Source organism: Curcuma longa, chromosome 1 (genome assembly GCF_044706935.1).
Source record: "Curcuma longa cultivar G26 ecotype Majalengka, Jawa Barat chromosome 1, ITB_CL_G26_1.1, whole genome shotgun sequence".
Lineage (NCBI taxonomy): Eukaryota > Viridiplantae > Streptophyta > Magnoliopsida > Zingiberales > Zingiberaceae > Curcuma > Curcuma longa.
The window spans coordinates 3,102,023-3,113,654 of NC_133861.1; the positions used below are offsets into that span (position 1 = coordinate 3,102,023).

Genomic DNA, 11,632 nt, shown 5'->3' on the forward strand with positions numbered 1-11,632 from the left:
CACGCCTCTTCACAATCTTAGCTTGCAAAGGTTCAAGCGGCAGTCTCCTCTCCTTAAGAAAATAAATGATAGGGGTCCTCCAATCAGTCACTTCTCTAGTCTCAGGAGCTTGATCAATGTGAGCAATCAACTAGTCGTGCACCATTAGCTCTTCCTGCCCCCAATCGTTTAAGCTACTAGATAAGCGAGCCAGCTCGTCTGCCTTCTAATTGTCAGCTCGGGGTATTTTTTAAATAGTGACTTCTTGAAAAGATGCCTTCAGTTTGTTAAAGGCTTCCGCGTTGTCTCAGGAATAGATGCCTTATGCAAGATCTTGAAGAAGGGCAAGCTTTTGGTAGCAGACTGTGATATGAACCGTGAAAGCGCAGTGATCCGACCTACTAACTTCTATAGTAATCTTTTCCTTCCTTTTTATTTTGATTGTATGAATATTTAGTTAAGACCATTCCAATGCTCCTTTTCGCCATGCATAAACTGAACCAACAATTAGGATAAGCACGAAAATGAAAGCTTCAATAAATACGGATATAGCGGATTCGGAATTGTAACCAAGCATCCCCTATGGGTTCTATACCCGATTCATAACTAGATAGTTTCTCCGGTCCTTCCCTAACCGGGGCTAAAACTCCGGAAATTACAAATGCCAAGATAGGAATAATGCTTGATATTATCAGAAATGCCCAGAAAATATCATATTCGTGAAGCAGAAACATAAATGTACTCCTATTAATGTGGAATATGCTGAATTATTCGATTCGAATCGGAAGTGTCAATTTATCCAGAACTTCTTATCTTAGTTTAGGCGAAAGAAGAATATATTTTGATCAAACGGCATAGTTTAGAGTTTCTGTGGGACATATTTTGTTTAAAGATTCACCTAAGAAAATCCCACTTACATTTTTTATTTCGATTCTATTTAGATATGGTGTAGACATAGGGTGCTCCTTCTTACAAAAACAAGATTCTCTCACTTTGTCTTGGGTTCTCTATCCTCTATAAAAAGATAATTCTATAAAAACAAGTTAATAAAATACTAAAATATCCTATATTATCCTATATATCCTAATATTTATAATATCCTACCTAATATATATATATATTTATATATTATTATGATTACTATCTATATTATAATCCTAATACCTAATATATCCCAATAATAATTATTATAATAATTATTATAATAATTATTATAATATTATAAAATAAATATCCTATAATTAATAATTAATTAAATACTATAAATAGTCTATAATTAGTATATTCAAATTATTTATTTCATTTCCTTTTTTCTTAATTAATTTGATTCAATCCGTTGAATTGAGAGGTGACATATAACAAGTTATATCTTTCTCTACAAAAACAAAAAAAATTGGAAACTTTGAACCTGTACCATCTCACCTTATCAGAAATAAATAAGAAGGATGGAGTTATTTCATTAGAGTTAGAATAAAAGATTCTTTCTATTTTGGAACAATCTCTAGTAATAAACTAGATTACGATTTGGAATGAACCAAAATACTCGTTTGTTTTGTTATGGCAATAACACTTAATATTATTAATATAATGATAACACCAAACAATGGGGTAGATTCCGACACAAAAAAACTTTTACAGTACACCTATACTAGATACTAGACAATGAAACATAGCAAAGAGTGGAGTAATCTAATCGACGGAATCATAAAAGATTTACATAACATTACATTTTCTAATGAAAGAATTACATATTATCGAATGATTCAATAGACCAAATCAAACCCCCAACCCAAACCCCCCCAACTCATAGAATATAACGTTAATCCTTTAGTACCAATTCATTATCTCTCCATTATTTGTGAATCAATCAATTCCACTTCCTAAATTGATTTGGTAATGCTTTCATTTCTACGATACCTGGCCACAACTATGAGGAAATGAAAGCTATACTAAAATAATATAAAATATATTAGGATTATAGGGCTATACGGACTCGAACCGTAGACCTTCTCGGTAAAACGGATCAAACTTATTATTATCGAAATGATTTGAACTGTTTCAAAGACCCAACATGCATTTTGTTGCATTGGGCTCTTCCATCAACTGATGTAAAGATCAGTTATTCTACCATATTTTATCTTTAGAGGAAGATAATGAGATGGCTCCATGTGCTATGATTCATTATTTGTATTCTGATCTAGGAGCAATACCAAAGTGTTTCAAGGAAGTATTACGTTGACTTAGGTCTGCCTTCGGCCTAGATTAACCTAAGTTAAATAGAATCTCTATCGCCTCGCTGGAACAGTCGAATATGAGACTTCATACACCTTCAAGTTCATAGAGCGAAAAGAGGTTTTTTTGAGTCCCTTATACTCATTATGCCTAGCATTGAATGGGATGGGTATTTACCTTATCAACTATCAAATCACTGGTGGGTTCTATTTGATTTGGCAACTTAATTAGCGCCTGAATCGGACCGAACCAAATATTTGTTAGGTCAGGCTATTGTTCTCTTGTTCCCTCGAACCTATGGAATGGAGTAAGACATCAATTTTTCAATACGATCAATTATGTTCATTGCATAATTGGCTCCTTTGAAAAGCATTGGCGCACGTGTAAACGAGGTGCTCTACCAACTGAGCTATAGCCCTTGTTATAGACATCTTAACATATAGACAATTTCTTGTCAAGATAGATATTTCATAATCCCACATGATAGCTCTCTGATTTATTTATTTTATTTAAGCTTAACAGAAAGAAATTAGTATTGCTTGGAAATCCTATTCTATCTATAATTCCCGAAGTGATGGGTTCCTATTTGTAGTGATAAATGACCTACTTAACTCAGTGGTTAGAGTATTGCTTTCATACGGCGGTAGTCATTGGTTCAAATCCAATAGTAGGTAGAACTTATTAGATACTGGAGTCAATGAAATGATATCTAATAAGTTTTTCTACCCATCTTCTTTTTTTTATCAGATTAGACTTGATTGTGTTCAATTAGCAAAATCAAACTAGTAGGAAATAACATTGACAGCCTCCACTCGTGTCCTAGCTCGTCTGAGAGCTAGATTCGCTTCAATTGCTTGTCTCTTACCCTCAGCTCCACTCAAATTAGCTTCAGCTATTTCAAGAGCTTGTTGAGCTTCTTGCGGATCAATATCAGTACTTATTTCCGCATCATTTCCTAAAATGGTGATTTCATTATTACCTATCGTCAACCCAAGAATAGCTATAATGTCCTGAAGTTCTTTGTAACGTTGTGAAGTTTGCTTAACTCTTTGCGCAGTTTCGTAATGTTCCTCACCAACGATTCGAGGTTGTAACATAGTTGACGTTGAATCTAAAGGATCCACTGCAGGATAAATACCTTTGGCAGCTAACCCTCTTGATAGTACGGTAGTAGCATCTAAATGTGCAAATGTCGTGGCAGGAGCAGGGTCGGTCAAATCGTCCGCAGGTACATAAACGGCTTGTATCGAAGTTATGGATCCCTTTTTGGTAGAAGTAATTCTTTCTTGCAAAGAACCCATTTCTGTACTAAGGGTAGGTTGATAACCCACTGCAGAAGGCATTCTCCCCAATAAGGCAGATACTTCTGATCCCGCTTGGACGAAACGAAAGATATTGTCGATGAATAGAAGTACGTTTTGCTCATTAACATCCCGGAAATATTCCGCCATGGTTAGTGCAGTCAACCCAACTCTCATACGAGCTCCCGGCGGTTCTCTAGTACTGGGCCAATAATTTGAGCGATACGCCCTAGGTTTTGTGTGGAAACCGCAGGACTAGAAGGGGTAGGATTGATTCTCATAATTATAATTAAAGTGAAATATGTCGAAAATTTTTTTGGAATAGTGCCATGCCAAGGGGAAAATAAATGTCCGATAGCAGATTGATCGGTTAATTCAATACAATAAGAAATAAATGGGAGTTAGCACTCGATTTAGTCCTCTGAATCGATCACTTGATCGATTAAGAGACGTAGTTTTCTTCTCCCTGTTGGGTTGCAATGGTGCAAACATAGTCCCACATCTAAAGCACATGAAAAAGATCATGGGTTTAAAAAGGATGGAAGATATCTCCATTGGCATGATGCCTTTTGGGTAGAGCCCAAGAGCAAAAGCCATGAGGGCTTAGGCCCAAAGTGGACAATATCATGCCATTATGGAGATACGGACATCCTTTTGGACCCAACAAGTGGTATCAGAACGAGACCGCTCTTCACCAGACTAACCGCCGGATGAGCCATGATCCAGATCTAACCATGTGGTTTGAACCTTAAACAAAAGAAGTGGGTGCTCCCGTGTCTGAATCAAGAGGACCAGACACCAGGTGAGAAGTCCTAGTAGGTCGGGTGGACCGAGGGGCAAAAGTCTTATTTGCGGCTAGGTGGAAGTCCTAGTAGGTCGGCTAGGTGGAAGTCCTAGTAGGTCAGAAGGCTCGGTAGTCGATCGGGTGATCGATTTCCAACCTTAATCGATCAGATGATCGATTGTTTGACGTAACTTTTTTCCTATTTAAAGCTATTAATTGATCCATTGGTCGATTACCTTACCGGTAATCGATCCATTGATCGATTAAAAACCCTTCTGATCAATTCGCAGAATAGATTGTTCTCCATTAAAACCTAAACTCTAATCTTCTAAACAGGCAGTTAAAACCGATCATACAGTAGTTTACTTTTCAAACTATCTTAAACTTTTAAACAGAACATGAGCAGGATCGTAGTAAACTCTAAAACATGTATTAACCATTTTTTTCCCTAAACAGAACATGCATTCATCAGCCATTTAACATGAGCAGGATCGTAGTAAACTCTAAAACATGTATTAACCATTTTTTTCCCCTAAACAGAACATGCATTCATCAGCCATTTAAACAGAACATGAATGAATTGTAGCACATAAACCTTAGACGAAACCTTGAAAGATTATACTGTAACTATTATACTGCAGGTGAGAAGAGAACTTACCTTAGTTCTTGAATTCCTACCGATTATCCCAACCGGCGAGCCCTCTCCCTTGTTCTCCTTCCTTGCAACAGAAATTTCCTCCACCTTCGGCGCCTTCGGCCAGAGAAACGACGGAGCAGAGAAGAGAAAAGGAAAATGTTGGTTTCGGTGAGGAGAGAGGTTTATATAGAGAGGGGAACAGGAGTTACCACGTAACTTCTCCTTAACTCCCCATCATCCCACGTAGCAACCCCACTAAGTCTCTCTCCGTTTGCTACTTATAACCCCTTAGTTTTAAGTAACATTCCTCTCATGCCTTTAACAAGAATTATTTTCTTGTTCTGTTGGTTAACCAACGCCCCCTTTACATTAGGGGTCCAAGGTTCAATCCCTTGGCCCTCCACATTTTTTTTTAAAGCTTAAATTAGTATTTTATACTAATTCCTTTTTGTCATAAATAATCTATCATTTACAATATAAATATCCAGAAACTGAAGGAAAATTTCGGGTATTACAAATTACACTACACAACGGTTTGTCCCAGTCCATCTTAGTTGTGAGCTACTATTTATAATTTTTAAGGAACCGATAATATGATCTTCTGTGTGGCACCATACACCATATTATCTATAATATAAATTAAGTGAACAATTGCATTAACATATATAAGAAATGTAAAATGCAAACATTTGACCAAAGTGATTCTCATTTCAAATTATTTCAAAATAGATATTTATACAAAAACTAGGCTTATAGTATACATCCCAACATAGAGAGAGTCCAACAACCCAAACAAGTGGTTAAACTCCAGTTCTTGTTGGTGCAGGAAGCACCAAATGATCTAACCTAAGTTTTGATAATGACACTAGGTTCAAGTTAAGTGTGTGTTGGGCTAACATTGTTGATCTAAGTGTGCAGGGAGCACAAGTAAATTCTTAGTTGAGGCTAGGCAAAGGACTAAGTCCTAGTTGGAGGCTAGGCACGGATAAGTCCTGATCTGGAGGATCAAGCGAAAGTCTTGGTAGAGTCAAGAGCATCAGGTGCAAGCCCATGCAGTGTCAGGAGGATCAGGAAGCATGGTTAAATACAGTAGAGAACAGTCAGGAGACCAGAGGACGTTGTGAAGTTTGGGCAGGTCTAGAGGACCAGGTCGCAGCAGCAAATCCTGAGGGCCAAGGACAAAGCCGAGCAAAAGTCCAACAAGTCTGGAGGACTTAGTTGGCATCAGGTATACTCTCATGAGAGGAGTGGTCAGGACGCGTTCCCGAGGGGAACATTAGGCGTCGGTCTAATCCAAGGTCTCACTAGAGACCTAAAGTTAAGACCAAGAGACAGTTCTAGGAACTGACTCACCAACTTTACATGTTTTTGGAGCTAACTTTTTATGCAGGTTGGAGAGGTAAGAGTACTTAGACTACGGGCTAAGTTATCCAAGGTTCAGATGTTGAAGTCGACCTGAGTGACAGTCAAGTCGACCTAAGCCTGGATAACCACAACAAAAATCGAAGTATGCCAAAAGCCCTCAATGTCAGATTGGAGTCGACCTGAGTAGGTACTCCAGTCGACATGAGCACCGGATAGTGCAGCGGAAGGAAAAGCTTATCGGCAAGCTCCACGTCAGCTTCGAGTCAACCTGAGTAGGGACTCAAGTCGACCTGAAGGCGAAGTCAGCACGAAGAAAGAGGATCGCTGCCTAGGTGGGGCCGACTTGAGATTGGCAAGAGTCGACCTGAGCACATTATATAAACAACCTTGACCATAGGCTCGGAACATCAACCTCTAATCTTCCACGAGCAAACCCTGTCGAGACGACGGCGCCCTGAGCAACCAAAAGCATCCGTAACGCCGTCGTAACGCCGGAATCACACTAACTCGAAGATCAAGGACTTCCGGCATTTGGGTAACACATTTCAATTGTTTATTTTATAATTACGATAAATTGTGTTATCGAGATATCTTTGTATCGATTGAACTTGTTTCCGTAAGGAAACAAGTTTCCTAGTGGATTGCCCGTCGAAAATGGTCGAAGACCGTGGGCCTTAGAGTAGCAGCCTTCAGCTGTGAACCAAGTAAAAAAACTTACGTCTCCTTTCTTTTCTTTTACTGTTCTTAATTTTAGTTAAGTCTTCCACTATCGCACTTGTTGAGATGTATACTATAAGCCTAGCCTTTGTTTGAACATCTATTTTGAAACAATTTGAAATGAGAATCACTTTGGTCAAATATTTGTATTTTATATTTCTGATATATGTTAATGCAATTGTCCACTTAATTTATATTGTAGATAACATGGTGTGTGGTGTCACACAGAAGATCATGATATCAGTTCCTCATAAATTATAAATAATAGCTCACAACCAAGATGGATTGGGACAAACTATTGGAACGGTTGTAGTGTAATTGGTATTAGTTTATCTTGACTATAAAATTACACTAGTACACTTTGTGTGTATTGAGCAGGATCGTTTGAGGTCGTTCGACTATATAATCAAACTAGGCCTCTGTTATTATGGATGTGCATGTTCTTAATCCCGATATAATAACAAGCACATATACTTAGGGTGCGTTTGGTTCAAGTTATGATATATAACCTTGGTTATGTGATTATCAGGTAATCACATAACCAAGGTTATCAGGTATAAAACATAACCTAATATTGTTTGGTTTACTTTATTTATTTGGAGGGAATAAAACATAACCAGTTTTATATTTACTATTTACCCTTCATTCAATTATATTTTAATATAATTCATTAAATTAATAAGTATAATTTGTAATTTTTTTAAATAAAATAATTCATTAAAAATAATTATTTTAATAAAAAATTCATTAAAATAATAAATATAATTTGTTAATTTTATTTTTTAAATTTTAAAATAAATTTATATATATTAATAAAATAATTTATTAAAATAATTATTTTAATAAAATAATTCATTAAATTAATAAATATAATTCATTAAATTTTATATTTTTAAATTTAAAATAAATTTATATTTCTTTTAATAAAATAATTTATTAAAATGATTATTTTAATAAAATAATTTATTAAATTAATAAAGATAATATGATAATTTTATTTTAATAAAATAATTCATTAAAAATAATTATTTTAATAAAATAATTTATTAAATTAATAAATATAATTGGTTAATTTTATTTTTTTTAAAATATAAAAAAAATATTTTTTAATAAAATAATTATTTTAATAAAATAATTCATTAAATTAATAAATATAATTCATTAATTTTATTTTTTAAATTTAAAATAAATTATTTTGTAATTTATAAATATTTAAATTAAAATTTATTGAATTAAATAATTCGATTTTAATTAGATTTCATAGTACTTTTTAATTGACTTAGTTTTAAAATCGGAGGGTAATCATGAAAAAAATTTTGTTAACCTCAAGAATCGTAGAAAACCTTAGGCTGCCATGATAATCACATTACCGGGTAATAACCCATTTGCTGATGTGGCGGTGATGTTGTAATACTTGGGAATCAAACATAACCAGAACCAACCAAGGTTATCAACGATAACCTTGGACAGATAACCAAGGTTATCAATGATAACCCCCAACCAAACACCCCCTTAGTATTTATTTCTTTAACTTATCAAAAGGTGAGATTTATTCTTTAAATCAAAAGACCCAATGAGTTGGGAGATAATGTTATGTATATGGTGTATTGTTGATTATAGAAAGAATCTGTGTCCTAATAATTTAGGCTGATGATGTCCCCTTGAGGAGCTTATAAGGATTATCATGTAAACCCTGCAGGTGGACTTAGTCCGCATGATAATAAAGTTGAGTAGTACTACTTTCAGAATTAGATGTTAATTAATTGAGTTGTCAGTAACTCATTTAATTAACGGACATACGATATCTTAAACACAGGGAGATTAATGCACTCATAATAAGAAGGAGCCCATATTGTAATATGGGATTGTGCGGTAGTTCAATAATAACCCTTTAGTGGTATGGGCTATTATTGATGGACTTGAGTTGGGTGTTCAGGGAGAACACAGGAAGTCCAAGCCCATCAGGAGGCCTAAACCAATTCCTTTTCTAGGTCCCTGTTGTAGCCTCTAGTTAAAGCCTCAGATCCACCTAATAGAATTTCTGTTAATTCTGTTATCCAACAGAATTATGTTAATTTTGTTATCCAATAAAATTTTGTTAATTTTGTTATCCAACAGAATTATATTAATTTAATTATCCAATAAAATTTTATTAATTTTGTTATCCAGCAAAATTCTGTTAATTTTGATATCCAATAAATTTTAGTTAATTCTGTTATTTTTTTCCTAAACTAGGAGAGGAGAGAGGGCGGCTCAAAATAAGCTTTGCTCTTGATTTTTGTTCTAGGGCCTCCGCCCCCCATCCACCTCTCCCTTTGTTTCTTCAAGCTAGGGCCATCGCCCAAGAACTCTTTGTTGGTGCAAGAAGCACTAGATCTTTTCTAGGGTTTCGATGTTTGACAATATACTTAAGTCTGGTCAGTTTGACCAAGGGTTGATCCAAACAGGACTTGATGTTTGGATGTGTGGAAGTGAGTGAAGTCTAGTCGGATGACTAGCGAGAAGTCCTAGTCGGTTAGACTAGGTAGTGGAAGTCCTGATCTGGACGATCGGGTAGGGAAGTCCTGGTGAGTGAAGCTAGGTAAGGGAAAGTCCTAGTTGTAGGTTAGGTAAAGGGAAGTCCAGATTTGGAGGATCAGGCGGAAGTCTTGGCAAAGTCGAAGCACCAGGTGAAGTCTGGGCTGGTCTGGAAGACCGAGCCACAGCAAGAAGTATGGGCTAGTTAGGAGGACTGAGTCGCAGTAGAAGTCTGGGCTGATCTGGAGGATCGAGTCGTAGCAGAAGTCTGGATTAGTCGGAGGACCGAACCGCAGCACAAATTCTGGGGGTTGAGGACAGAGCCGAGCAAAAGTCCAACAAGTTAGGAGGACTTGGTTGGTAAAGGTAAATTCTCCTGAGTGGAGTGTGTAAATGTGCATTCTCGGAGTGGAATGATAGGCGTCAGACTAACCTAGGATTTCGATAGAAATATGAAGTTAGACCCACAAAATAAGAGTAGGATGTGTTGCTTTGTTTGCATGCTTATTTTGCAGGAATCATGATGCAGGGGTAACACATGAGGAGTCTGACTTCAACGTGTCATAACTTTTGACTCAGGACTCAGAACGAGGCACAGTCAGATGCGTTTCAAAGCTCTTTCAGAGCTCTACAAAAAGTGTCTTGGAGGCGACTCAACTGTAGCTTAAGTCGACTCAAGGGGAGCCTGGAGTCGACTTAGATGCACCCGAGTTGACTCAGACAGTGGATAACGAGCAGAAATGCCACGTCGACTGTAGTTGACTCAGATCAGCACTGGAGTCGACTCAGGAGCAGTATAAAAGGAGGTGAACGTGCACAAATAAGGATATTCAAGCCAGAAACTTCCCTCCTCATCTAGTAGTGCTTTGGAACGTGAACGAGGCCAAGTTCTTGCAACCGGGGATTGATCCAGGAGGAGTGCGCGTCGCTCAGGACTTCTAGATCTGCAACAAGAGTTTGATTTCCTTATTATTGTATTTATTTTCAGTATTTTATTGTTGCTATAATTTACAGACTGTAAGACATGTTTCTCCACCTCCGAATGACGTTCGGAAAGGAGACCACTAGTGGACAGGCGCCTCCCGTGCATAGGCCTTGGACGTACTAATCCTGGAGGGTTAGGAACCAAGTAAAAATCTGTGTATCCCTGTGTTGTTTACTAATTTCGCTACAAGTATTTTGATAGTAAAGAAAGAGTTCGAAAAATCGACAACACGCTATTGACCCCCCCCCCCCTCTAGCGTGTTCCAGTGATCCTACAATTGGTATCAGAGTAGGTGCGCTCTTGATTGGACTAATCGCCAAGGGAGCAAGGGCGACAAAGATGGAGGGGGAGCAAGGTAATTTCAAAGTTCGTTTAAAATTGCATATTGTTTGTTTTAAGTGCAGGGAGAGAGGGCACTATAAAAATAAGTGTCCTACTCGTAAGACTCAGACTACACCATCGACGGCAAAGGAGCAACCGATGCCAGGAGCTCAGAGAAACAAGGATCACATCCAGTGTTTCAAGTGCCGAAGACGCAGACATTACAAGAACCGGTGCCCGGAGAGGAAGACGACGAAAAAGTTAGAATTAGGAGAAGTGATTCCGGTAAGTCAATTAAATTATGAAAATACCCCTAGGTTGCATGCCCATGCTAGATTTACTTTTTCTGCAAATGTAGATAACTTTTCTAAAAAATTAAAAAAATTAGAAAAAGTCACCTTAAATAATTCAAATTTAGATAAATATGAAAATTTAGATAATTTAGAAATTTTAAATTTAAATAAGATAAATTCAAATTTAAAAAAGTCAGATCTAGAAATATTAGATAATAATTTAAATAATACAAACTTGAATTTTTCTAATTTGAAAATTCAAACTTAGATCCTAAAAATAAGAAAAATTTATCTAATTTAGATAAATTAATTAATAAATCTAAATTAAATAATAATTTAACTAATTCAAGTTTAACAAATTCAAATATTAATAATTTAAATTTAATTAATTTAGATTTATCTCAAATAAATAAAAAATTAGACCAAGTCTTTAACTTATTCAACCAAGATAATAATAAACTTAATAAATCAACTTTAATTCATTTAATAATTCTAAAAATT

General features: G+C 36.1%; 1 protein-coding gene across 1 annotated transcript; it reads right to left on the reverse strand.

Moving 5' to 3' along the window:
- Positions 1–2,993: 2,993 nt before the first annotated feature.
- On the reverse strand, positions 2,994–3,662 carry LOC141822553 (ATP synthase subunit beta, chloroplastic-like). The gene has a single exon (XM_074709979.1). It carries the CDS (start codon positions 3,660–3,662, stop codon positions 2,994–2,996), a length of 669 nt encoding a protein of 222 aa, XP_074566080.1.
- Between the last annotated feature and the right edge of the window lie 7,970 nt (positions 3,663–11,632).